The sequence below is a fragment of the Trametes versicolor genome (genome assembly GCF_000271585.1).
Source record: "Trametes versicolor FP-101664 SS1 unplaced genomic scaffold TRAVEscaffold_6, whole genome shotgun sequence".
NCBI classification, from domain to species: Eukaryota; Fungi; Basidiomycota; class Agaricomycetes; order Polyporales; family Polyporaceae; genus Trametes; species Trametes versicolor.
Genome location: NW_007360326.1, coordinates 1,972,246 through 1,997,159, shown reverse-complemented (window position 1 = coordinate 1,997,159; position 24,914 = coordinate 1,972,246). Strand labels below are relative to the sequence as shown.

The 24,914-nt window shown below is 50.3% G+C and overlaps 6 protein-coding genes across 6 annotated transcripts; 2 read left to right on the top strand and 4 right to left on the bottom strand.

Moving 5' to 3' along the window:
- Positions 1 to 237: 237 nt before the first annotated feature.
- TRAVEDRAFT_29241 (uncharacterized protein) lies at positions 238 to 3,848 on the bottom strand. Its single transcript, XM_008040022.1, has 14 exons — positions 3,756 to 3,848; positions 3,559 to 3,699; positions 3,445 to 3,501; positions 3,112 to 3,388; positions 2,959 to 3,036; positions 2,747 to 2,881; positions 2,601 to 2,669; positions 2,372 to 2,501; positions 2,102 to 2,309; positions 1,284 to 1,876; positions 1,095 to 1,230; positions 822 to 1,042; positions 421 to 764; positions 238 to 365 (listed from the first exon to the last, which is right to left on the bottom strand). The coding sequence occupies exons 1-10, from the start codon at positions 3,785 to 3,787 to the stop codon at positions 1,660 to 1,662; spliced, it is 1,344 nt and encodes a 447-aa protein (XP_008038213.1). The 5' UTR covers positions 3,788 to 3,848; the 3' UTR covers positions 238 to 365; positions 421 to 764; positions 822 to 1,042; positions 1,095 to 1,230; positions 1,284 to 1,659.
- A 232-nt stretch (positions 3,849 to 4,080) lies between these two features.
- Positions 4,081 to 5,676, bottom strand: TRAVEDRAFT_168516 (ubiquinol--cytochrome-c reductase catalytic subunit CYT1). Its single transcript, XM_008040715.1, has 7 exons — positions 5,545 to 5,676; positions 5,445 to 5,492; positions 5,194 to 5,390; positions 4,824 to 5,121; positions 4,613 to 4,760; positions 4,374 to 4,559; positions 4,081 to 4,315 (listed from the first exon to the last, which is right to left on the bottom strand). The coding sequence occupies exons 1-7, from the start codon at positions 5,635 to 5,637 to the stop codon at positions 4,287 to 4,289; spliced, it is 999 nt and encodes a 332-aa protein (XP_008038906.1). The 5' UTR covers positions 5,638 to 5,676; the 3' UTR covers positions 4,081 to 4,286.
- Positions 5,677 to 5,950: 274 nt separating this feature from the next.
- TRAVEDRAFT_29239 (uncharacterized protein) lies at positions 5,951 to 6,563 on the bottom strand. The gene is made up of 4 exons (XM_008040021.1): positions 6,480 to 6,563; positions 6,289 to 6,430; positions 6,162 to 6,238; positions 5,951 to 6,111 (listed from the first exon to the last, which is right to left on the bottom strand). The coding sequence occupies exons 1-4, from the start codon at positions 6,535 to 6,537 to the stop codon at positions 6,086 to 6,088; spliced, it is 303 nt and encodes a 100-aa protein (XP_008038212.1). The 5' UTR covers positions 6,538 to 6,563; the 3' UTR covers positions 5,951 to 6,085.
- Positions 6,564 to 7,537: 974 nt separating this feature from the next.
- TRAVEDRAFT_168515 (mitochondrial import inner membrane translocase subunit tim23) lies at positions 7,538 to 8,520 on the top strand. The gene is made up of 4 exons (XM_008040714.1): positions 7,538 to 7,843; positions 8,001 to 8,144; positions 8,203 to 8,313; positions 8,373 to 8,520. The coding sequence occupies exons 1-4, from the start codon at positions 7,582 to 7,584 to the stop codon at positions 8,453 to 8,455; spliced, it is 600 nt and encodes a 199-aa protein (XP_008038905.1). The 5' UTR covers positions 7,538 to 7,581; the 3' UTR covers positions 8,456 to 8,520.
- Positions 8,521 to 8,990: 470 nt separating this feature from the next.
- Positions 8,991 to 10,466, top strand: TRAVEDRAFT_72234 (uncharacterized protein; the record flags this gene model as incomplete). The annotated part of the gene is made up of 6 exons (XM_008040713.1): positions 8,991 to 9,265; positions 9,321 to 9,458; positions 9,517 to 9,777; positions 9,837 to 9,946; positions 10,056 to 10,101; positions 10,166 to 10,466. 6 exons carry the CDS (start codon positions 8,991 to 8,993, stop codon positions 10,191 to 10,193), a joined length of 858 nt encoding a protein of 285 aa, XP_008038904.1. The 3' UTR covers positions 10,194 to 10,466.
- Positions 10,467 to 18,299: 7,833 nt separating this feature from the next.
- Positions 18,300 to 19,448, bottom strand: TRAVEDRAFT_47896 (uncharacterized protein; the record flags this gene model as incomplete). The annotated part of the gene is made up of 2 exons (XM_008040201.1): positions 18,300 to 18,851; positions 18,900 to 19,448. 2 exons carry the CDS (start codon positions 19,446 to 19,448, stop codon positions 18,300 to 18,302), a joined length of 1,101 nt encoding a protein of 366 aa, XP_008038392.1.
- Between the last annotated feature and the right edge of the window lie 5,466 nt (positions 19,449 to 24,914).

Sequence of the window (24,914 nt, the reverse complement as noted above, 5' to 3'; positions counted from 1 at the left end):
CGTCTTCAACGACCACCGCTATATTCCTATGTCTCTCATCGGCCCATCATCTCGCAAAGGCGGCGGCCAAAAATCGGGCGCACGCCGCAACGAGAACAACCGCATCTACGCGCACCCACTCCCGCTCGTCTGTCCCGCCCCTGCGCCCGGACACATCCTCGGTCTTTTTGGACTATCCACTGCGCGCCTTGAGAACCCGCATTGCGAAGGCGTCTTTGATCCTGCGACGCGCTCCGTCTGGGTCACAAATGAGAAGGACTCCACTATCCTCTGGCGGAGGGGCTTCTTCGGCAAAGGCGACCTCTCCCGGAGTGAGCCGTCCTGGCTCGCGCGCCAGCTCAACACGAGGAAAGCCGCAGGGAAATGTACGCAGACCATCTGCCATGCGCGCGCGCGATATTCGCTCATGTATGGGCATAGATATGACCTCAGAAGAGGTCCGCGAAAAGCGCAGAGCAGAGCGCAGACAGTTCAAGCTCGATCGCGCCGCTGCAATCGCGCGCGCGGCCGCAGAGGCCGAGGCTGCCTTCGCGGAGGGTCGCGAGGCTGCGCCAGCCCTTATTCCCTCTGGCGCGACCTGGAAACCCTCGGCGGCGTCAGAAGCACCGTCACTGCCCGAACCGCCTGTAGAAGAGGAAGATGACGCCGAACTGGACGAGGAAGAGGAACCTCTCGAGAACGTCGAGCATCTCCAGCTTACACTACAAGAAACATGGTTCCTCGTCTGGAACCTCGACTGCCTAACAGTGCTCGACTCGCAAACGGTACGGCACCGTCTTACCCCCAGTCCTAGCCAAATTGACAATGACTCGCCCATTTAGCACGAGCCGCTGAGCTTGAAACAGATCTGGCGCGCCGTCCAGGACGTGCATTGCATACCGCGCGAACTGCCCGTGTATGCCGACCGGTTCGACAACCCCTTCCTCGTGAACTACGCTGCGTACCATTACTACCGCGCGCTAGGCTGGATCGTCAAGGGCGGCATCAAGTTCTGCGTAGATTATTTGCTGTATAAACGGGGGCCCGTCTTCCACCATGCCGAGTATGTGCACACTATCGTTTTGGAGGAGTAACGGCTGACGGTGGTTCTGCAGGTTCGCGGTGGTCGTGATCCCGGTTTACGAGAACTCTGCAGACCAGGAGTCCTCTCCGTTCAACCTGCCCAACGCAAACACATTTTCGTGGACATGGCTGAGCACCGTGAATCGTGTCAACTCGCAAGTCCAGAAGGTGTGCACTACAAGGTTGACCACGTCGTACATAAATTAACGCAATTCTGGCAGACATTGATACTCACCTACGTGACCATCCCCGCACGGTCGCGAATATCGCCAGAACTGCTGTCGTCGCCGGCGTGTCTGGCGCACTACACTGTACGGGACGTGGTGCTAAGGAGGTTCATCCCTGCGCGCATGCGCGACTAGACTGTTGCAGCATAGATGTATGTATTCCAGCTTGAAGGGTTTTGTATGATAGAATGTTGGGCACAACATATAGCCGATCGAACAAAGTAGACAGCGAGGGAATATTCACAGATAAATTCGTAGCGTACAAGCCGACTAGCGCGATATAACATAGCATCCAAGACCCACAGCGACGACATATATACCGACAGCCACCCAGCACCCTCCTCCACACAGGCGACCCAGAGAGTGAATGCTATACCGCACCCTTGATCTGCACCTTCCGGTACTTCTCCTCGTATATCTGCGCGAGCAGCGCGCTGGCGGGCTTGCAGTCGAAGACGGCCTCTTCGTCCTTGGCGTTTGGGTTCTGGAAGAAGCCGACGCGGTGCTCGACGAGGAACTCGCGCGCGGCGGCGGCGCCCTCGAAGGCGAGCTCGTTCTGGATGAAGGGAAGGGGCACTGTCCGGTACCTGCGTGTCGGCGAGCGCGGGCAGGGGTGCGAGGGGAGTCGGGGAACCAGAGGGTGTGGCCGACGGGTGGCGTGCATGTGTGTGTGCATGTCAGCGTTGCATCGAAACCACAGTTCGCATCCCACCCGGGGCCTGTGAGAGAACTGGGACCACTTGCCTCCCCGACCGCCTTCCGGGAAGGGAGAAGGGGAGCCAAGGGCGGGAGGGGAGAGGGGGCGTACTCACGCTTTTGTCATGACCATGAGCGCGCGGATGCGCTCCCTGTCTATGAAGTGGTCCATGATGTACGCGCCCATGTTCGGCGCGCCCATGTATAAGTCAAAGAGCGCGTGGTAGTTGCCCATCGCGATCGCGCGCTGGACGCTGAGCGCGTGCCGCACCGCGGGGTCCGCTTTCTGTCGATCTGTTAGCTGACCTACGTACAAGTTCAAGTCTTAAGAATGGAAGTGACATTTCGTCAGAACATGTCAAAGGCAGGGAATGGGGCGGGCGTACCACTCCGGTTGCGGCCATGCAGGAGCATCAGTATTCGGTACGCGGTGAACTCCTCGACTTTGCCGGGGATGCCGAGCTCGTAGAGGTTCCGGAGCATCGCCTGGCACTGGTTATACTCGACCATGTCGCCCTGCGCGCACACAACGTCCGTCAGCGTCGGCGCCAGCACAAACAAAGGGGGCCCCTCGGCACCCTGGGCGCCGGGCACGTCGGGAGGGGGCGCACATACCACTTCGAGCGCCATGCGCGCGTGGATCTCGTACACGGTGACGGTGAACTCGTTCTTGATGCGCTGCACCTGTGGGGGACAAAAGACAATAGGGTGCGAACGCGCTGTCAACGCGGCCGGCGGGAGAAGGCGGGGGCGCGGCGCACGGTGAGGTCCTGCCGTAAGCTCTTGAATTGCGAGCAGATCCAATTGTACGTCGCCTTCTCGCGCCACCGCTTCTTGAGCTGGGTCAGGGTGTCTTGCAGGACGTGGTACGGCCGGATCTGCTCCGGTTTGGGTTCCTGCGAGCGGGGCGGGGGAAGCGGCAGGGTTAGACGTCGGCCCGACGCGTAGGCGGAGGAGGGGGTGGAGAGCGTACCGAGGTGAGCCGCAGGTAGTCCTTGAATATTTCCTGCGATGTTCCGACGATGGTGAAGCGGTCCCAGTTCGGCACGTTCTATTCGGCGCAGCGCAGGGTTAGACAATAGCGGGGGCGCGGCGCAGGAAGGGCGGGAGAAGGACTGGGACGCACCGGATCCGCGTCGGGGTTGTCCGCGTCGTATGCGGCCGGCGTGCCGGAGCGTGTTTTGTTGAAGAGTTGCTGGTTAGTGTACGGAGAGTGCGAGGAGGAGGGATGGGTGCCGAACGGGCGCGAACTTTTCTGGCGTTCGATGTCATGCTCGCGCTGGAAACGCGCCGCGCGGCGGTTCAGCGCGGCGGCGTCGTCCGGGTCGAGGGCGTGCGCTGCAGAGTGTTTCGAGACGGAGCTCTTCTTGGTCTTCTTGCTGCTCGGCGGCTGGCTGTCATTTCTGTGGGACGCTCGGGGTGAGGTTTGCGTATTGTGAGATCAAGGGTGCGCACTCACGCCTTGCGTTTAAGATTACTGTGCGAGGAGACCACCGGAGTAGGCTTCGGCGTCAGACTCCAGACGAAATCTCAGCTGTGAACCGAGATGGAGGCGTGGCGTGCGGAGACGCACCTCTTCAGCTGGAGCCCGTCCCAGTCGGTCGTCCACAACGTCTTATTGCCGTAAGATTCAGCTATCACCTGTTTTAACTCAGCCTGCGCATCTGCCCTGTTCGAGTCGGTCATCTGTCCCAGGCATCGTGCGACCCATTCTCTGCGAGAGCATTGTGATGAGCGATGCAGTAGTTCACACAAAGCTGAGCTGCATACTTCAGTTTCGGTGGCCAGCTTTCGGACGACATTACAGCAAGTCAGATCAAGAAAAGATGCAAGGTGTGCAGCAGTAAGGTTGCCAAGCCTGGAGAAGAGGTCGTCGACGTTGTGAATAACGAGCAGGATGTCCGTAAGCCGCACCTTGTCAGTGCTCTCGACTCGGCCGGAACGAGGTTACACGCCAATATCTGGATATATTTGGGCGCTAGATCACCTTTATGGAGTTATCGGACGTAAATACGCCTGCGCAAATCGCACACCGCTCATTCGCCTCGTCCGCGCAAAGTCAGAATATTGTCAAACCGAAGAGAGTCCACGGCTTCGGAAGTTTAAGATGATCCATTACGTTCGCATTATTGTGGTACGGATAAACGGAAGCCTCCTGAACGAAGGAACGACGTGGGAGGTCCGAGGCGCGAGCCTGGTATGTGTGTATGCGGAACGAACAGTCCGATTATGCTCTCGACTATGCACACGGACACCCCAACGGTCTCCACGCAGGCCCTCAAGTGCTCTATTCTAGGCGTCTCAAGGCTTGTTCGCGGGCGGGTTGTACTCTGCAGTGCCAGTCAGCAGTCACGCACACCAGAAAAGGGCAGGGTCAAAGGTACTCACGAATCTTCCGCGACTTAATCACGGACCACTTGAAGCGCTTCACGTACAGGGAGATCGCGGTCAACGCCGAGAAGAGGATGACGGCCTTGAGACCGGCCTTCTTGCGCTCGTCGTGCTCGGGCTCCGCGGCCCAGTTCAGGAACGTTACGACGTCCTTTGCCATCTGGGAGGTGGTGGCAGGGGTGCCTGAGGAGAACATGTCAGATAGAACTCGTTAGGATGTCGTTTTGCGCGCTCACCATCGTCGTACTCCACGAGGCCGTCGAACAGGACACGCGCCATGGAGATAGCGTTACCCGGGAAGTAGGGATTGTAGTTCATGCCCTCACGGATCTCGAACCCAGCCGGGGGATCCCTGTAACCGGTAAGAAGTGCGAAGATGTAGTCCTAAGCGCATGCAGCGTCTTGTGTTAGCGCCACTTTCTTTGTAGAAAATGAGAAGTGACATACCGCAGCGCCGTGACGAGCCTTGACGATGAGACTCAGGTCAGGAGGAAGCGCACCGCCGTTTCCGGCACGCGCAGCCTCCTCATTGGGGTAGGGCGGAGGCATGTAGTCGGAGAGCTTTCCGGGGCGCATGAACATCTCGCCGTTGTCGTCCGGGCCGTCCTGGTACTCGACCTCCTCGGCGAGCGCCTTGACCTCGTCGACGGTGTGGGAGACACCGACGAGATTGCGCCAGGCAATGCGGTCGAGGGAGTGGCAGGCGGCGCACACCTCGCGGTACACCTGGTATCCTCTCCGGATGCTATGGGAGGGCGCGGACACAGACGGGACGGATCAGACGCGGGGGAGAGGTGACGTGACGGAGGGGCGTTACCTGGCGTGGTCGAAGGAGTCGAGCAGGCCTGCGTGCGACCAGGGGTAGTGAGGGGGGTGGAGACCCTCCTCGGCGGGGGAGTTGGCGTGTACCTCGCCAATGAAGGGGAGGGTTCCGTAGAGGTTAGCGTACCATGCGATAGAACCAACGGTGAGGGCCGTCGCGGATGCCAGAGCAGCGCGAGACGTCGCAAACGACTGACACGTCGTGTGAGCGTTGGCTCGAGGAAGTAGAGAGCACAGGATACGCACCTCGAACGCGGCGGAGGCGGAAGAGGAGGTCGAGGCAAAACGGACACGCTGTTCGAGTTTGTTAGCGCAGTGACGAGGGCAGCAGGACGAGCGTATGCACCGGGACAGTGCGTGCGGCGTTCGCGACGGAGGAGCGTGCGCTGGAGAGCGCCGCGACGTTCTTCAGGGCACCCGCGGGGAGCCTGGTGAGCATTTTGGGGATAGGCGGAGGGAGTCGGTCGTCGTCGACGCGGTGTAGAGAGTGCAGAGCGTCGGTCGGTCGGTCACAGCAAGTCACACTCCTCGTCGACGGAAGAATCCGGATCGCTCGCCCGGACAAATCACAGCGAGGCCGTTACACCAGGCGCCGGACGCCCCCTCCAGGCCGGCTGGGAGCGCCGGAGCCGTAGGCGCGCAATATAGACGCCCGTGAGCTCGGGCCCACGCGGCAACGACTCCTCTCGCCAAGCCCCTTTTCTCACCATGCTCGAGCTCAAATTAACGTTGATGTCACACAAGTGTTATGGAAGCAGTCCGATGTGTCCAGAAAAAACCGTAGAGATAGGAAAGTGTCCTAGTTTACAGGAAACATACAGAGGGGGCAGGGGGATATCGGTCGTAGCAACACCGGGCCAGCAGCGCAAGTCGTACGACGTCCACGCTCAGAACAAGCAGTCACAGCAGAGCTCTGCACCTCCAGTCAGTATTGCTCTCGTTAAGTAGACGAGAATGACGTACCTTCGGCGCAGCAACACAAACACATTCCCGCTAGGCAGGCCATGCATCCGCCTCCTCCGCCCTTGTCTTGCTGCTGGCTGTTGCAAAGTCAGCGGCGCGCCACGGGACATGGCTTGTCTAGACTTACACATATACCGTCTGAGGGGGTGGCTGGGGCTGGTAGGGCTGGCCGTACTGCTGCTGTCCGCCGTATGGCTGCTGGTAGCCACCCTGGTACGCCTGCTGGGGCTGCTGAGGGTAGTAGCCGCCCTGCTGGCCAGGGGGAGGTCCTGTAACCCGAGATCAGCCGAGCCGATATTGCATATTGGTGCTACACACCCTGCGGGGGGTAGTACTGCTGCTGGCCGCCGCCGCCGTAGTAGTCTTTGTTGGACATGAGTGTAGTGAAGAGAGATGAGAGAGGGCGTGCGATGGATGGGGAGAGAGAGACACGCAGCTGCCGCTTCCGGCCGCTTATAATAGGCCGCACACGTGACCTGCGCGAGGACCTTCCGCCGCTCGGCGCCGCCCTCGCTTGCTCATGTTCGCCCTCGGGATGGCCTTACACGCCGCGTCTGACATGTGCGGTCCGCACTCGTCCAGCAGAGATGCAGCGGATGCCTGTCCGGAGCACAGCCAATCTGCGCAACATGACCGAGCGCAGTCCGATGCTGTGTCTAGCGCGCAGTCCGACCGGGACTCTACCAGTCTACGAAATCCCTTTCCTGCCTGCAGAGCTTCAACGCTGTGCACCTCGTGGCGATAGCATGGTGCGCAGCAGCACGAAGACACCCCGACAGAGGGTGCGGTCGTCCTAGCGGCCGTACACGCGACTGTCGCGCACGCTGCGGAACGCGGGGAAGGTGGTAGACATTCTCAGCCACCCCACCACACTCGTCAAACTCTGGAGGCCTGTGAGATGGACGTTCCTATGCCAAGCACGTCGAAGTGGGCGCTATCAGTACCGCTGCTCCTTCTTGTCAAGATGACCCAGCGAGTTGCTTGCTACGATGGGATCCCAATCTACGCGCCAGTACGGCAGACGTGCATCTGCCAGAGTAAGCGCACTTGGAACGATAACGCTATAAACTCAAACTCCCCGAAGCCCACGGAAGGCGTCTGAACTCGCGTTAATTTGGCTGCCCCAGGGCGTGGAAGCTTCACGTCCTTGTCCTTGATCGAGCTGGTCGAGCCTCGCAGCGTGCCTAGCGATCTACTGATATCAGGTTGCAGATGCTAGTGAATTTGTCGGCGGAGTGGAGCAGAAGGAAGAAAGGCGCTGTGTGGATTTGTGTGGTCAAAGAGAAACAGACGCCGAGCTTACCTAAGCGAAATTGTGGTGGCAAGCTGGAGGACGCGCACGACGTCCTCCAGTGCTCTCACTCACCTTCCTCCACCCCATTCCCCCTCGCGGCCGGCCCACGCAGTCGAGACCCTCAAAATGGCCAGCGCAAGCGACAGGTCCACCTCCTCTTTCGTAAAGGACGATCCTCTGGACGGCATTCCGACCTCCAGCCATGACCTCCTCCTCGGCTCATTCGACCCAGCTAAGCTCCATCCAATGGCAGGCATAGACGACAAGCTCGACTACCTTCTTCTCGACGATGAGAAGACGAGCGACCTACCGGGAGCCGGCACCGCCATTCCGTCCCGCGGCTGGAGTGACGACCTCTGTTATGGCACGGGAACGATGTACCTCAGTGGTCCGTACTCTTTATCGCCTTTGCATGTCCACCCCTCCCCCCATCATCCTTCTCATCCGAAGACGATCATGCTAGTCTGACCGAGCGTCACCCCCGCCGTCACACCTTATCTCCTCTTATTGTCTACCGCCATCACATGCTCACACCGCATCCTCAGGGCTCGCCCTTGGCGGGGTGTGGGGGCTGCGCGAGGGCGCGCGAAGACCCCTCGCCGTGTCCAACGCACGGCTAAGGATCAACAGTATCCTTAACTCGGTCACTCGGCGAGGCACGTTTATAGGCAACTCGGCCGGCTGTCTCGGTACGTCCCTTTTGTCCTGCCTCGTACGTTTGACGTTTGCCGACCCTTTCGCCCCCAGCTCTCGCATACAACGCCTTCAATTCCTCCATAGACGCGTTCCGCGGCAAGCACGACACATACGGGAGTATGGCTGCTGGCGCACTCACTGGCGCCTTATATAAGTCAACAGGTCCGTCTTCCTGATTTCTTCTCCGCGAGCTTCCGTCTTATTGTTATGCCTCGGTCTAGCCGGTGTGAAGCCTGCCCTCGCTGCGGCCTCCGTCATCGCAGGGAGCGCTGGCCTCTGGAGTTATGTCAAGCGGCGAGTCTAGCGTATATCATGTATAATTTACCCCTACCTTAATTCCCGTGAGTCATCGCACCCCCTTTCCATCGCTCACGCCTGCCTGCTGCCGTTAAGTTTAGACCGCCGTCGGGCTCGGGCCACCTGTGCGCCATTGAGTTGGGCACCGGCCGCATTCTGCCATATACTGACATAAACCTCTAACGCCCCGGTCCCTGAAATTGGAAGCCGCTTTGCATCGATCAGTCTGGGGATTCCACCGTCCCGAAGTATTTATGCCCCCGACACAGTGTGGCCGGACTCGCGCCCTCCTCATGCTGACGTAGCAGGCCTCTGAGAGACTCTGGCCCGCTCCCTGAATGATCGGACCGTCTATAGACAGCACCTTAGTTCTCCCTCCGCTCAGCATCCCACCCCCTCCTGGGCTTGAGCCTGTCCGACGTCGTGTACTCAGACTTTTCAGTCTGTCTGCCCGCTCGCGCCCGTATCGGAGAGCATTGGCGGTACGTCCCCACCTCCGCGCGCTGCAGCATGTCTGTGCACGCTGATCCCGCCGCTAGTGCATGGACTGTCCCTCTCCCGACGCCCATGTGGCGCCTGGGGCATTGCGCACGGGGACAAGACTGTCCCTGGGACCTATCGTCTCCCCAAAAGACCGCAACAAGCTGTCCATTAATTTTCTTGCGAACGAGCCCTCGCGAGCGGATACCACTCCTCGGTCCAGACGGCTGTCGTCGCCGCTTTCGCACCGTGCGCGCGGGGTCAACCGGCCGACTTCGTCTCTAGGACGGGCGGACGACGTTCAGGTCGTTTCTGAGATATCCAGTGACCAGCCACGGTGCGTACACGTTCACTATTATTCCTTTGCGTGTTTCTGACCGATCATGTCTCAGAACCTACCGTCTAGAAATTGTCCAGCACCCCGATAGGACGGCCGAGTTTGGGGCGTCCACCCTGACCCGCCTGCCCCTCGCGCCGCCGCTCATAGCGCAGCTCGTCCTGCGCGACTCGTCCGGCCGCATCGTGATCGAGTGAGTAGGCGCAGGCGGGGGTAGTGGGGTGATGGGCCGCGGCTGAACCCAGTCGCAGCGAGTCTGAGCTCCCGTTCTTGGTCGCCCAGCTCTCCCTGCTCAGCGGGGACGGCGCGGCGCCTATGGACTACGCCACGCCGGCGGCGGGCGCGACCGCACCGCGCGAGCGCGAGCGGCTGCTCTACGGCCAGCTGGTGTCCTCGCCGCACCTGCTGCGCAACCTGCAGGGGCGGCGCGGGGTGTACTTCATGTACCCGGACGTGGGCGTGCGCCAGCGCGGCCGCTTCCAGCTCAAGGTCACGCTCATGCGCCTGCCACGGTGAGTGACGTCTCGTTTTCTCGCGTCTCCCGGCAGCTTCCGATTGCTCTTCTGGATAGGTTCGACGACCCGCAGACGATCATCCAGGGGAACACCAGTGGAACGATCCTCGCAGAAGCGCGCTCGCTGCCGTTTGACGTGTTTCCGCTCCGAGACTACGTCGCGCCAGGTGAGAAGCACACGCCCTCTGCTGGTACGCGCGTCGATGACTCACGCGTGCCCGTCATCTTTGCTTCTGCTTCCCATCGCCCGTTTCTCCGCGCCGCGCGCGCGCACAGCGCAGACGCCGTTGACGCAGTACTTTCTCCAGCAGGGGGCCCGAATGTACGCTTTTGCCTCCGCGATTCAGTTCCACCGAGGCGCGCCGCTGAGTTCCTGATGTTGCAAGGATCGCGCCGCCCCCGCGCTGTTTGTAGCCTGCGCGCGCGGCGTTTCGTGTCACTCGTGGTCGTGGCGGCTGATGTCATTGTACTATTGTTCGGAAGGTTGATGTTTGGTGGATTTCGTACGTACGCGCTGTCTGGTTTCTTGTCCTTTCGTTCGTCCGCTCGCGCTTCGCTGTTCCCCGTCTGGCTCCTCTTGGACAGAACCTTCGACCCTTCGTATTGGGGAGCCAGATTAGTACTTTCGAATTACGTACGTCGCTTAGATTCTTGTGCGGCTTCGACGTCGGCCCGTCTGTGTTATCTGTAAAGTCCGAATATGATGTGTCAATGTGTGTATACTGCATCAGTGAGGCCTGTAGGCTTAGATCAAGTGCTGCTTTGCTTATCCACAAGTCTGCATTGCTTTGAAAAATGTACTGTACCATTTCACTCAATCCGACACCCTTTGTACCAGGTGACACTGCCTGCTCAAAAAAATTCGTCAATTCAGTTGTATGGCCGTGACATCAGGGGAAAATTTCTGAACTACGTAGTAGGACAGGTCTATGGGGAGGAATCATGCTCTCTAGTGATGTCCATAACTACTGTGCAGTTTTGTGACTGTTTTTGTTATAGTTCTCACAGGGGATGTTCCTGAAAGAATTCCGCCATTTGCACACCAGATATTCCCATAGTGTTCCTTTATAAGCCCAAAGGGCCAGCAAATAGCCGCTGATCTCTCCTGATCTCTCCTTCTCTGCACCACATATCCATCCAAATTGCCTCACAGAGTATCCACTCCATTACACCCTCACAGTTCCCCAATCCCTACTTGCAATGACCTCATGGTCGGATGGGAGTCCAAATTTGCTTGCAACAGGTAGGAAACCATTCATGGCTTGTTTGTTTATTCATCCTGACATGCTCCTCAGGGGTACCTTCAAATCTCATTGCAGGTAATGAAGTTGCTGTTGGCATGATGCCCAGTATGTTTGTATGTCTACGCACTTGGGTAAAGAGGGCCAAGACTGGCTGGTCTGATTGATGAGGGTATGCATTATTAGCAGCATGTTGATACAAAATGCCAGTCACACCTGTTTTGGACACACCACAAAGATACACAGAAATACCTGGCACAGAACAAATGACACCTACTATACCATTATATATAGCAGGTCTGAGCCAATAGTATCCTTTTAACAATCTAGGTCATACACATATATTGATTCTGCATTGATTCCACTGCTTTCATCTGCTCTCAGACATCAAAGTTTGTTCCCTGTACTTGTTCTAAGCATTTTTCCAAAGTATTCAAATATGCATCATTTGATTTAGCACTTGAGTTGATACAACCTAACATAGATGATGTCAAATAGATACCACATGAAGATTATCAGGGAGTGTCTTCCCCATGTATAGTACAATGCTCAATATGTTGTTAAGTAGAGTAATGATCTAAGCTCATTCCATCTGCTCAGGGTACTCGGCTATCACAATCACATATGTCACTTGGAAATCCTTGTCTCATCATGATACAAATATCCCCATTTTAATAACACTGCTTACCCTAGACTTCATCTTAATACACACCAAGTTATTTAGCTTTTCAGATGACACTTGTAATTCCTCAATCGTCTCTCAGCATGAACAGGTCATTTTATAAACTAAGCCACACAAGCAAATAAAATCATAATTACACCATAAATGTGATTTATTGAAGTCATACACATTTGTTCCATTAATGTATCAATTCATGATGAAGGTTGTGATCATCAATAGCTCCTTTTGAAGCCTAGACAGCTTCCAATCACAAGTTTACCCATACCTACCACTTACTTAATCTTAGTTGGGGAAACACCAGCTACTTTCACAGCATGCAATAGATCAGAGTCATCAGATATATCTTAAACAAGACCTTGATTGAATAGGCCTTCAACAAGTGACTTGATCCTGTTCATTAGATGGATATACTGTCTCCTATCAATGCCTGCAATATTCCCTCCATTTGAAGGGCAACAAGGCACTAGTCAGTAGCACAATGTATTGAGACACTTCTATCATCACTCAGTTTCTTCAAACATGGATTACATTATAAAACACACTTTCTCAGGGCAGGCAAGCCCTCACCATGAATGACGTCGTTGATCGCAAAGCTGGGAGACAAGGGAAGGTGTCCACTGACAGGGAAGGTGTGCCACATAGTGCTGAAGGAAGGATGAGAAGCTGGCGAGAAGCCCATCAAGTGGGTGGGAGTGTGCCCTGTCAACAAGTGTGGTTGGTGTCTAAAGCCGCCCCCGGCCGCTTTTGTTCAGTTTTTATTTTTTATTAGCTATTATATTCATTCTCCACTTCCATCTGGAAATTGTGTGCAGTGTGGTGTGGTGTTGATGCACTCCTCATCCTGCCCCCGTATGCCATGCATGACAGCAGAGTAAGTCTGCCCGGTACTCATCATACCACCTTTCAAGTCCTGGACTGGTCTGGACTGGTCTTTGTTGGTCCTAGGACCCGTCCTTCAGTCAAATATGCTTATAAGTTGCATCAACTTAAGCCTATATTAGTTTATTACCTTTGCAGGCCTTTACATCACTTTAGAAATCCATGTAGCTATCATTATCACGCATGAAGTATAATCCTTAGCAGTTTATGGTTTCACTATGCTACCCTTGATACTTATGAATGGACCAATGGTACAACAGACAAACCCAATGCACTCCAAAATAAGCTATATATGGTCTACATCACACATGATTTGACAACTTGGATGTACTTGATGACAATTAGTGCACATATAACGGCTTATATAAGGACTGGTCCAGGTCCGGTCCTGGGCAGTCCTAGGCAGTCCTGAAAATATTTCAGATGGCCAGGACTTAAAAGTGGTCCTAATCAGTCCAGTCCCAGTCCAGTCCTCGGTCCTTCAGTGGTCCTAGGACAGGACCCTGCAACACTAGGCCGCCGCCTTTGTGCATTCTGACTGCTTTAATTATCTGAAAGGACTATCGGAGATGGAGTGCGCTCCGACGCACTGGTCCGCCATGAAGCCATCACTAAAACATGATAGCTTCACTGTCCTGTTGTGGTACTAATTGAAGGTGAGTGCTCCGTCATTGCTCATCTACGCTCAAGCTGATGTCTTCGTTTTTATAGCAGAAGTTGATGTACAGGTCCCAGTGTATGTTTTGGCGTACAGTTATACAACCATTGTCCAGCGGCACAACCTGCGACACTGTGGTGCTGTTGTGCATCATTGTGCGCATCCAGAAGGGTGTCTCCAGGACAAGTCTCGCTCTTGAGGTCTGGCCTGCCTGGTGCCAGGACAACTGTTCACCGGGTCTCCCTCAGAGTCTGCACGCTGGTTTCAAAGCTGCACCTCCTACTCTGTTGTCCTGCTAGGTCCCCCTGCTACTACAACACCTTGCCTGTGACCGCTCGTCTCACTGGGATTCCCACAATGCTGAAGCTATTGCACCTGTGCGATGATATTCTGTCTGTTGCTGAGCTACCTACACTCGACGGACAGCCCCCTCCGACTGGCCCACCGCTGTCTGCAACAACCTCTGGTGCCCCCTTTGACTCAGCTCTGGCACCGTCAACTTTGTTCCTGCCAAATGGATGGGATGAGAGGTGGCTCGATACTGCAGTTAGTGTACAATGTCTGCTTGTATATTATTACTGAACTGATATGAACAAATGAAGCCTCGGTGGAGCACTTTGTACTGCGAACCAGGACAGCTTGACCGCCTGCAAGAGATATATATGGCAAAAAACACATTGCACATGTGTATACCGAGACTACCCAGTTGCAGGCCCGGGATCTACTGTGGCTTCATGGCCTTGATACAAACTGGCTCAAATCATTGGAAAATCAATGGAAAACCACAGGGACGGTTGGGCGGCGATTCCGTAAGACAACTAAGGACACAATCATACGCGCAATGTATCAATGGTAGAGTCATGTATTTATTATATGACTATGTGGCTCAGACAATGCTAACTATAAGTTAGTGCATGCGGGTATGATACCCACACTCGCTCACAAGGCAAATCCAAAAGAAAGTGCCCATTCCCTGACAATATCACTGGCGGCAGCAATGGAGAGAGCTGCACCAGTACAGCACACAAGCACAATGCAGGAACAAGTCCAATGGCAGCAGATGGCGACTCTAACCCATCAGGCCCTGAGAAAGGCTGGAAGAGCCATGCACCATATCCTTTCACGCAATGTCTTGGCCATGCGGATATAACCTATATTGAGGAGACCAGGTTTATCTTGCAATTCATTGGTATACTCGAGCATAACACAGCATGTCAAGCTGCGACTATGGTGCACTTTCCAGCAGTTTCTTTGCACCCACACGTCGCAGAGGTTCCGCTTCGACAGTTGCGCTTTAACGCAAGGTAAACTGACTCAAAACAAAAATAAAGATGCTCTGTGCAGGGCACTGCAGAGACCAAGCGCAGGCAGATGCATGCCCTGCTGACGCCAACTTACACTACAACCTTTAGACAAGTGACTTTCGCAGTCTCTACCGCCAACACTACTGCGAGGCCTTTGGAATTGATATCTTGGTTGTGCCCAAACAGAGTGTACACAACTGGCTTGACCCTAAGAGCCGCTTCCTCAAGCACGATGTACACAATGCCATCTTCCACTACTCTGCTCTTACAACTGAGGCAGAGCGCCTGAAGGTATGTATCGCAACCCTAGAGATGCAATAAGCTGCATGGAAATACTGTCATGGTGGCCAGCTCGTTCTGGATGGTACCTTCGGGCTATGCAACTCTAGGGTTCTTCTTGTGTTTTGCTATGGGAGTCAACAAGAACAACAATTACAATTGATGAGGAATGAAGAAATCATTTCTTATGGGGTGACCTTTCTGCCAACTCAAGTTGTGTACGTGGGAAAAAAATTTAGAACCCAGCTGATCAAAGGTTAGTTTTGAAATAGGTGCCACCTACATCCTTTACTTACAAAACTTGGGTTAGGGCTCCCTTTTATCAGCACAGCTTAGGGTTAGCCTTAGGTCAGTTCTAATTACAATCCTTACCACAGGTAAAGCCTCTCCCTGGGTGCCTGTGTAATCCTAAGTTGCACAGCACATGTGCCGCTCACTGCCCACTATGCATATAGGCTATGCACTGTATCAAAAGAGATCTTCAACAAATGTTATAGTGTAGTTCAAGTACTATACCCTTAGTTTCCTTTTAAAGCAATAATTTGGTAGTAGTATATGTATGCCACATGCCAGTAAAAGAGGCTAGTCAGCTATCACCTAACATAGAGCATGATATCTGTTGTTGTATGTTATCTACCATTGCCAGTCACTAGAGTGATTGATGCATCAATAGGGTGCCAATTAAAGGCATAAATTGGAGTAAAAAGATGTTCAGGTCCAGATAATGTAGTTTCTTCAATGCCCTGCTAGTACTATCTTCTGCCCTATATAATGAGAGTGTTCTGGAATGCTATAATGAAGCTAGGAAGATCAAGTAGTGAGCACAAACACTGAGTAATGTGCATGCAATTTGGCATGGACCTTCAGCCACAATTGGTGTTTGGTGCATTAAAGCTTGTGTATTTGATATAAAGCCATGATTGTACCACCATTAGATGCACATTAGAAGGCCCTTTCCAATCATATATAAATGTCCTATGTTGTGGTGAGGAATGAGCCAACAGGGGGCAAAATGGGTTGCAGCTGTGGCTGAGAACAAACAAGACCATACTTAGCGGCAGGGGAACGCTGAGCTGTGTTCCCCTGCCACCAACTGTGGTCTTGTTTGGTTCTCAACACAAATGTCTCAATATCTTGGCCCCCAGTTGTCCATATGCCACAAAATATGTACCAACAGAGAGCTATGGATGAGCAGAGTCCATATATTTAATAATGGCCTGGATGTAGCCAGTATTGCTACCACTATACACAATACAAAATTCTATTAGTGCCACAATTGGAAAATGCGCCCAAAGCACATGACCTGATGACATCATTGCCTCCCCCCAAGTGTCATATACCACCAGGCTCAGAATTTTGATCTCTATTCAATGGTACTGTCTATATATTTAGTAATGGAATCTGGAAGGAGCTCAAACTATCATAAATGCAGTATTGCAGCTGATGTGTGTCATTGCACCATATATGGCAATCTGATTAGGCAATGGGGTCACATAATCATGCTCTCCATTACATGGCATCAAATTAGCTACAAAGATGAATGTCTTGCTGAAACTCCTCTAAAAGTTGAAGTATGTGGTAGGTATGGGTAAACTCCTACTTAAAGCTGCCTAGGCTTAAGGGCTAATAATCACAGAAAATCAACCTCAATCAATGTGTCAATGGCATGACCGTTATATAAAATCAATAAAACCACACTCATGGTAATATATGACTCCAGTTACTGATATTGTTTGGATTATAAATGGACCTGCTAATGCTGAGATGATCAAGAAATGCTATAAGAGTTTCTTCTGCAGAGCTGAATAACTAGTTATGGAATTAAATGAAGTCTGAGTTGAGCCATGTTATAAAATGAGAATATTTGTATCTTGGTGAGAATTGTCAAGTGACACATCTGATTGTTATAGCTGAGCACCCTGGGCAGTTAAGATAAGGTTGGATCATTGATCTACTTGAATACTGTGACATCATTATACTATACCAGTGGAGGAAATTCCCTGGTTTATTTATGCAGTGCCTTTGATAGCATCTATGTTAGGATGCATCAATTCAAGTGCTATATCAAGTAATGCATATTTGAATACCTTGAAGACAATCAAAAATGCTTAAAACCAAAAATGGGAGTTTGAATGTCTGAATTTTTTAGCAGATGACAGCAGTGGAATTGATACAAGATCAATGCATATGGATGATGTGGATTGTTCAAAGGCTCATATCTACTACATATATCAAAACAGCATCCATAGTTTGCTCTGGGCCAGATCTAAATGCATTATCAATCTGAATTCTTAGCCCAATTATATGAATTATACTAAGATATATGTACCCTCATCAATTGGACCTGCCAATTATGGCCCTCTCTAGCCAAGTGCTGATGGAGACTGTCAGGTATACTGACAGTGATAAGTCACCAATTAGTGCATACAAAATGCCATTGAAGGTGCTAACACACTGCTTGAAAAAGAAGTGATTTGTGCAGTCTCAAGCAGGCTCTCAATTGATTCCCAATTTCTAAAATGACAAGCTGCTGTCTTAGCTGTTTCCACATCTTGATCCATGGGGAATAGGAGGATTTTACTGTAAAGAGCGTGCTCAGCCCCTAAGTTTAGAACAACAGTTGAGATACCTCATGTTGGTGGACAGATTGGTATTTTGCCAGGACCCAAATTTTGCTTGAGTTTTTCTTAACATCATGCAGAAGCATGTGGTCATAAAATTGGTTTCATTCCATGTGCAAGCATCACAGAGAGATTCTGTGATAAGAGAACTTGGGGTGGAGAGGGCCATGACTGGCAGGTACGATTGATGAGAGGATAGTTTGTTAGTAGCACATTTAGTTGAAATGAAAGTCATAATTTAAGTGTTTTGACAGTGAGTAAACAGTTGGCATATGTTCATGTGAAAACAATTGACATGATTAGATGCTCTTCTTTCTTTGTGACAATGCTGTTTATTGAATCACATCAAATACTTCCATCATTTTCATGCTCAATGGCTTTTTGACCTGCACATTGACTCACAAATCTGATATATCAAGTGGAACTAAGTTTATCGTGATAATTATACAATCTATACATCTGACAAGCATTTACATACACATATTTTAGTATTTTTGATGCAAGCAACTTTTAAAACTGCTCGAGACTGTTATCAGGAGCATTTGGATTTGATATACATAATAAATCACTGCATGTTTATACAGATCCACAGCTAAATGATCACTGAGTCCTATTGTATAGTGGGTATCAACACTTAGCCAGGAGAGGTAGGTACACTCTCACTAGTGTTCAAGATTTAGCTTGCTTGTGTAATTAACCTCACACAACTTTCTCACACAAAATTCAACATGACCCACTAACCTCAAATACAAACAAACACAAACATATGTACATACACACTATGTACTACCACTCAAGCTAGTGCTGTCAAGACTGTGTTAGCATAAGGTGCAAACAACAACACAGAATTAAGTGTTTACCGGACAGTAGGCCCCTCAATGGAGGCATAGATGTGCACTGGATGCTCATAGATTTGAGGACTGAGTGGGTCGGAGGGGTCGGGAGTGTATGGACCAACCCAATCAGAGAAGGGGTCAGTGTTGAAGGTTTGGCTGTCATAATGGTCCAGAACGTTGATTCCAGATTGAACAGGTGCATCTGGGTTCAGAGGCCGTTGAAGGATGTGGAACATGCAGCCATACCTGGTGCCACCCTGTGGGTCTTCCCAGTGATGCCGAGTGGTTGCCAGTGCAGGTACTGAAGGTAGAAGTGTCGGAGATGTGGAAGAATGGGAAGAAGTTGTGTGTATGTAGAGTGTGAGGTCATGGGGGGTGAAGTTGTAGGCCTGCAAGAATGCACCCAAGTTGGCTGCATTGGCAAAGGTATCAAGGTCAATGTCAAGGGGGACAGGGTATGGGAAAGCCGGAGTGTCGATGAGGAGTGTGCGAAGGTTGTGGAAGGGGGTGAAAACATATAGGAGCCATGGCAAGGAGTCCCAAGGTGATGGCCCAAACAGGTGAGAGACACCCTACAAGGATGTTAGTAATTATGCATGACCAAGAAAACATGCATGCACAAACTGGCCCACCCCGTAGTTGCACTCATCCTTGAGCCGCAGGGTTTGGATGTGGCAGAGGGAGGGTCTCCACCAGTGTCTGGCACGGCTCAGCATTGTTGTGGACAAGTTGTCGCTGGTGACAATGTTGAGCTCTGTCCAGTTTGTCATGTATGGGGTGGCACGTTGAGCGATGTCCCAGAGCAGAGGGCCATTGCCGGTCTTGTTGTGCAAGTCCACCTCGAGAAGATAAAGATTGAGAAAGTTGATGTGGACACGCTGTGGATCACCACTGCTGAGCGCACATTGACATCCGTGCTCTTCAAATGCTATGACATCCAAGAAGAGGGTATGGAGTTGATGGGCCGTGCAGATGCTCAGTGCAGTGCGGGGAAAGGGGCAGGAGAAGTGATGGTAGAAGTCCCTGGACACCGTGTGCAAGGCAAGGACCTCATGCAGGTCAGAGTCACCGTGGACCTCATCTCTGTTGTAGTACTGCCAGGGCAGGCAGCAGGCATGGCCAATGAGGGAGAGGAGCTCAGGGGTATTGAGGACACGGGTAGTGGCCATGGTGGTGTGTGTGCAAAACAAAAATGAACATTGACACATCATACATTGACACAATGCATTCCCATGGTTGAACATGCATCTCAATGTGAGCCTGGGTGTGTGTAATACATTATGTACCTTATGGATAATCCACAGTATTGTGCACACACCAGTGATATAACTTGTTGATCAATATGTTTTTCAAAGCCTAGCTAATTTCTCTCTGTCGAATACCAGTATATAAAGACAATACAAATGTGACTCACATATAGAGGACATGATTCTCCCTTAGACAGAGCAATCTTGTCTGATCTCATCTAAGCAAGTACAGATATCAATGAGAGTTTGGATTATTTGGAATGGTAAGCATGTATACTTGGCTATTATCAGGTTCACTCAACAAATATATAGACAGTACCATTGAATAGAGATCAAAATTCTGAGCCTGGTGGTATATAACACTTGGGGGGAGGCAATGATGTCATCAGGTCATGTGCCATGGGCGCTTTTTTCTGATTGTGGCACTAATAGGATTTTGTGTTGTGCATAGTGGCAGCAAAGGTGGCCACATCCAAATGATTTTTGGATATATGGACTTTGCTCGTGCATAGCTTTCTGTTGATATATATTTCATGACATATAGCCAACTGGGGGCCAAGATATTGAGGCATTTGTGTTGGGAACCAAACAAGACCACAGTCTGTGGCAAGGGAACACTGAGCTGCGTTCCCCTGCCACCAAGTATGGTCTTGTTTGTTCTCAGCCACAGCTGCAACTCATTTTGCCCCCTGTTGGCTCATTCTTTACCACATCATAGGACAAATATATATCATTGGAAAAATCCTTCTAATGTGCATCTAATGGTGGTACAATCATGGTTTTATATCAAATACACAGGCTTTAATGCACTAAACACTGATTGTGGCTGAAGGTCATTGCCAGATTGTATGCACAATACCTGGTCTTTATGCTCACTAATCCATGTATCAAGCTTCATTATTATATTGCAGGACACTTTCATTATATAAGGCAGAAGATAGTGGTAGCAGTGTATCAGATAAACTGCTTAACCTGGACCTGAACATCCTTTTACTCCAATTTATGCCTTCAATTGGCATTCTATTGACCTACAAACAACACCATTGTGTAGAGCTCAATTTTCCGAACCTGACAGTATATAATACTTGACATTATGCCTGGGAAAACACTGACCTAGACCCACATTGATCCCCATTAGTGACAGACTGTGACTCAGAGTCACTTATGGTGGGTTGGTTGGCTTGTAGCACTCCCATATGTGCTCAGTATCCTATACAAACACCCCCATTACATTCTCCTCATCAACAGCTTTCTGGTGATATATAATAGTGGTATGTTACACCATACACTTGTCTATTAATGAGCACATTATGTTGAGCTGTGGCTGAAAACAAACAAAGCCAAAGCTAGTGGCACGACGACGCGGAATCGCGTCGGCGTGCCATTGAAACAGAGAAGGGTCAATATCTTGGCTTCTGCTTGTCCAAATGGGACATATGATATATCATCAGGAAGCTGTTGACAAGGGGAATCCATCTGTGCAAACAAATCAAGGATGTGGTGACAGTGGAATAAGATATGGACTAGATATATTTCTATTAGTGCCACAATTGGCAATAAGCGCTAGTGGCCTGGCATATTCATCAAATGGTCAAGTATTATATACTATTGGGCTCAGAATATTGATCTCTATTCAATGGTGATGCTATGATACTAGTGTACCCAGAAAATTCCGCTATACAAGCAATGTAATACCTCAATACAACACTAGAAAGAGGTAAGTGGGCATGATTAAACCCATGTCTCTGTCAGGTTTTGGTATATATACATTATTGTTTCTGCAGTCGTCCTAGTATCAAGACAGCAATGTCATGTAGACACATCATAAATACCTGGGCACACTGTGGGCTATAAACAACACAGGAGCAGTATTGGCCTACAAAGTGGTATAAAATGTGCAAAATCAGATTTCCTGCAGTGATCTGCTTATCAATAAATGTTGATATATATATATCATTAGAACCTGCTCGCCAATATCTATACAATGGAGGTGTTTTCCGGGTCATATATACCCTGCATAATGTATAAATGGCCAATGAATGCGGTTTAAAGAAGGCTTCACAGGGCCTGATCCTGCTGGCCAAATAGGCGCCTAAAGCATGATTTGGTGAAGTCCTATGCGCGCTAGTAGATTGCGCTGGCCCAGCGCAATCTACTAGTGCTTGTGGTACTTAGAAAGAGTTTTTGAAAAGCAGCCGCTTTTTAGAAGTATTTCCCTCGCTGTTTCACCAGTTCCCATCCATATAGCACATATCATATATCATCAGAAAGCCCTTTACAAGCTCTACAATATGGTACTGTTTTGGTTTTGATTGTCTTCACATTGGGCAACAGAAAAAGGAAATACTTTGATTTTAGTCTTTTAAACAAAGACAGAGTAGATAAACTGCAGTTTCATCACTCTAGTAACTGCCATAGATGAAAGAGATACAATCACATATATCATGGCACTATAGCATGTCCTATGTGTACACATAACCACCCTGCAAATATGTGATCAGTGTTCTCTCTTGGCAGGAACAATCATAGACCCTTCACCACTACTAGCACAATTGCTAGTAATGTAAACTATATAGATATACCCTTATGCTATGATGCACATTGTGTTTGAGTCTATATAGATGTTTGTTATAGCCTGCATTTGAGTGTGCATGAAGCCACAGGTGTGTAGTGCCACCTAGGGTTACATAGATCCCTATTGGGAAGCATTAGAGCCTCATTAGCAGATGGTCAGAGTGGCTGTGTGCAGCAATCTAGTGTCTAACCCTAAAATTCCTAATGGAGGAGAACCCTAACCCTGGGTTTGTAAGTGGAGAATGTATGTGGCGCCTATCTCAACACTAATGGCTGATTAGCGGAGTTTCAAAATATTTTCCCACGGGCATCAATTGAGGTGTCGTGAGTTGGCGGGAAGGTCACCCCATAAGAAACAATTTCTTCGTTCCTCATCAATTGTAAAGTTTGCAGTAGCAAATGTGCTAGTAGTGGTGAAGGGTCTACAATGATTCCTGCCAAGACAGAACACTAATCAAGTATTTGATGGAGCATTATGTGGACACAGAGACACAATATAGTGCCATGATTATCTCTTTCATCTATGGCAGTTACTAGAGTGATTGAAACTCCAATTTATCTACTCTGTCTTGGTGTTAGGGACGTGCCACACGGTAGGTCCGGAGCTTGGAGTTCCGGGGTCTGGAAGGGTCCGGAGTTCGGACGGAGGTACGGCACAGAGGGGAAGGACTTCAGCGAAGCTATTAGCAACGCTCTGAGACCTCCTGCAGTTGTCCTTAATTTCCGAAGGAACAAAGGGTCGGACTTGACCGGAGTCTGGGGCTGACTAAGCCGGAGTTCTGCGCTGACTAAGCGGAACAAAGTCCGAGACGATTGGAGCAGAACAGAGTCCAGGAGAGGAGGATGAAGAGGATGGCGAGGGACGAAGTCCAAGGGGACTTGTTGATGGGGCAAGATCAAACAAAGTCTGAAGTCCGGAGTTCCGGAGCACAGAGGCTCGGAGTTACCAGATTAGGAATGTTGGAGTTCGGAGGTCAGAACAGAGGTAGACCAAAGGGATAGATTGACAAGGGGTAGTGCAAACTTCGAAGAAGGTAACAAGATGGTAACACGAGGGGTAAACAAGGAGGGTAACAAGAGGGGTAAACGAGGAGGGTAACAAGATATCCAAACTGAGGTACTACAACATTCTGGGCGTGTATTTAAGGAACAGAACCTTATTGTTAAGGAAGACAATAAGAGCGTAAGGAATATCAAATCCGGAGTTCGGAGATTCCGGAGTTCTGAAGTCCGGGGACAAAGACAATAAAGCTTATTGTTAAAGGACAAGATGAAGGAAGGATGGTGCAATCATAAGGAAACGTACACGTGAAATCTCGGAGTTCCAGGGTGCGGGAGCTCCGGAGATTGGAGTACGAAGTCCGAAGCGTGGGAATTCCGGAGTTCAGAGCGGAGGTGCGCGCAGAGCGTAACACTTGGTTTAGAAGACTAGAATTGAAGTATTTCCTGTTTCTATTGCCCAATGTTGAGACAATCAAAGCCATAATAACACCATGTTGTAGAGCTTGTAAAGGGCTTTCTGATGATATATAATATGTGCTATATGGATGGGAAATGGTGAAACAGAGAGGGAAATACCGCCAAAAAGCGGCTGCTTTAAAAAATCTAAGTACAACAGGTGCTAGTAGTACCCGCTGGCCCAGCGCGATGTACTAGCGCCCATCGGACTTCACCAAATCACGCTTTCGGCGCCTATGTGACTGACAGAATCAGGCCCTGTGAACCCTTCTTTAAATCGCATTATTTGGCTATTTGGGCACTATATGATGCATATGAGGCTTGGAAAACCATTCCATTCTGTAGAGCTCAGCCAGCAGAGTCTAATGATATATAGATCAACATTTATTGGTAATCAGGTTACCTCTTAAAACACGATTTTGTGTATTTTTGTATAACTCTATTGCAACTTGTTGATTATCTGCTGTGAAAGCCAAGGATTGACTAAATTGATCACTTTATATTGGAATATTATCTTACACATTGGAATACACACATTGGAAAAGAGACAATGTGAATAGCATTTCAATTGGCAGGATTGTGGGCTCAACACCAGTTTAGTCTTCTGGTTTGCAGGAGGTCTTCAATTTAAACACTGCAGAGATATGATGAAAGCTTGTAAGTGTCGCCATTAGGTAGAGCTCTCAAATAGCTTGCTGATGGTATATAACACATGTATATTTGACAAGGGAATAGCAGGGGAATCCACCCATCTGTGCTTTTGTAACCCATTTATCAATGATACTAGTCAAATTGAAGCGGAGATTGAATCCTGCCGCCCGGCATACACCTGGGTCGGATTTTCGACCCAGGCGTATGCCGTGCGGCACGGTCACGTGACTCTACTGTGACTTGTGTACCTCCGAGCATTGTCTGGCAACCTCACGTAATGTTCACCAAATCAAACAAATGTGGTATCACCAAAAAGCTATGGATCAGGAGAATACAATGGGGTTGTTTGTATACTTTTGTGAGCACATCTGAGGGAACTAGAAGCCAAACAAACCCCTATAAGTGACACTTGGTCACAATATGTCACTAATGGGGGATTGAAGTGGATCTAAATCAATGAATTCCAAAGCAATATATGAAGTGTTATATACCATTAGGTTCAGAAAATTGAGGTCTACACAATGGTGTTGTTTGTAGGTCAATCGGATGCCAATTGAAGGCATAAATCAGAGTAAAAGGATGTTCAGGTCCAGATAATGTATGTAGTTTCTTCAATGCCCTGCTAGTACTATCTTCTGCCCTATGTAATGAAATTGTCCTGCAATATAATAATAAAGCTAGATAGATGAAGCAGTGAGCATAAAG

Excerpts from the sequence above, each read along its gene's own strand:
- TRAVEDRAFT_29241 (XM_008040022.1), bottom strand. The coding sequence starts at position 3,787 with ATGTCGTCCGAAAGCTGGCCACCGAAACTGAA. Across the intron at positions 2,502-2,600 it reads CGCGCATGGCGCTCGAAGTG|GGCGACATGGTCGAGTATAA; the intron begins GTATGTGCGCCC and ends GTGTGCGCGCAG. Across the intron at positions 1,877-2,101 it reads CTCATGGTCATGACAAAAGC|GTACCGGACAGTGCCCCTTC; the intron begins GTGAGTACGCCC and ends GCCGACACGCAG.
- TRAVEDRAFT_168516 (XM_008040715.1), bottom strand. The coding sequence starts at position 5,637 with ATGCTCACCAGGCTCCCCGCGGGTGCCCTGAAGAACGTCGCGGCGCTC. Across the intron at positions 4,761-4,823 it reads AGGCTCGTCACGGCGCTGCG|GACTACATCTTCGCACTTCT; the intron begins GTATGTCACTTC and ends GCATGCGCTTAG. Across the intron at positions 4,560-4,612 it reads CCTCGTGGAGTACGACGATG|GCACCCCTGCCACCACCTCC; the intron begins GTGAGCGCGCAA and ends TGTTCTCCTCAG.
- TRAVEDRAFT_29239 (XM_008040021.1), bottom strand. The coding sequence starts at position 6,537 with ATGTCCAACAAAGACTACTACGGCGGCGGCGGCCAGCAGCAGTACTAC. Across the intron at positions 6,431-6,479 it reads GCAGTACTACCCCCCGCAGG|GACCTCCCCCTGGCCAGCAG; the intron begins GTGTGTAGCACC and ends CTCGGGTTACAG. Across the intron at positions 6,239-6,288 it reads CCCCCTCAGACGGTATATGT|CCAGCAGCAAGACAAGGGCG; the intron begins GTAAGTCTAGAC and ends ACTTTGCAACAG.
- TRAVEDRAFT_168515 (XM_008040714.1), top strand. The coding sequence starts at position 7,582 with ATGGCCAGCGCAAGCGACAGGTCCACCTCCTCTTTCGTAAAGGACGAT. Across the intron at positions 8,145-8,202 it reads CAACTCGGCCGGCTGTCTCG|CTCTCGCATACAACGCCTTC; the intron begins GTACGTCCCTTT and ends TTTCGCCCCCAG. Across the intron at positions 8,314-8,372 it reads CGCCTTATATAAGTCAACAG|CCGGTGTGAAGCCTGCCCTC; the intron begins GTCCGTCTTCCT and ends GCCTCGGTCTAG.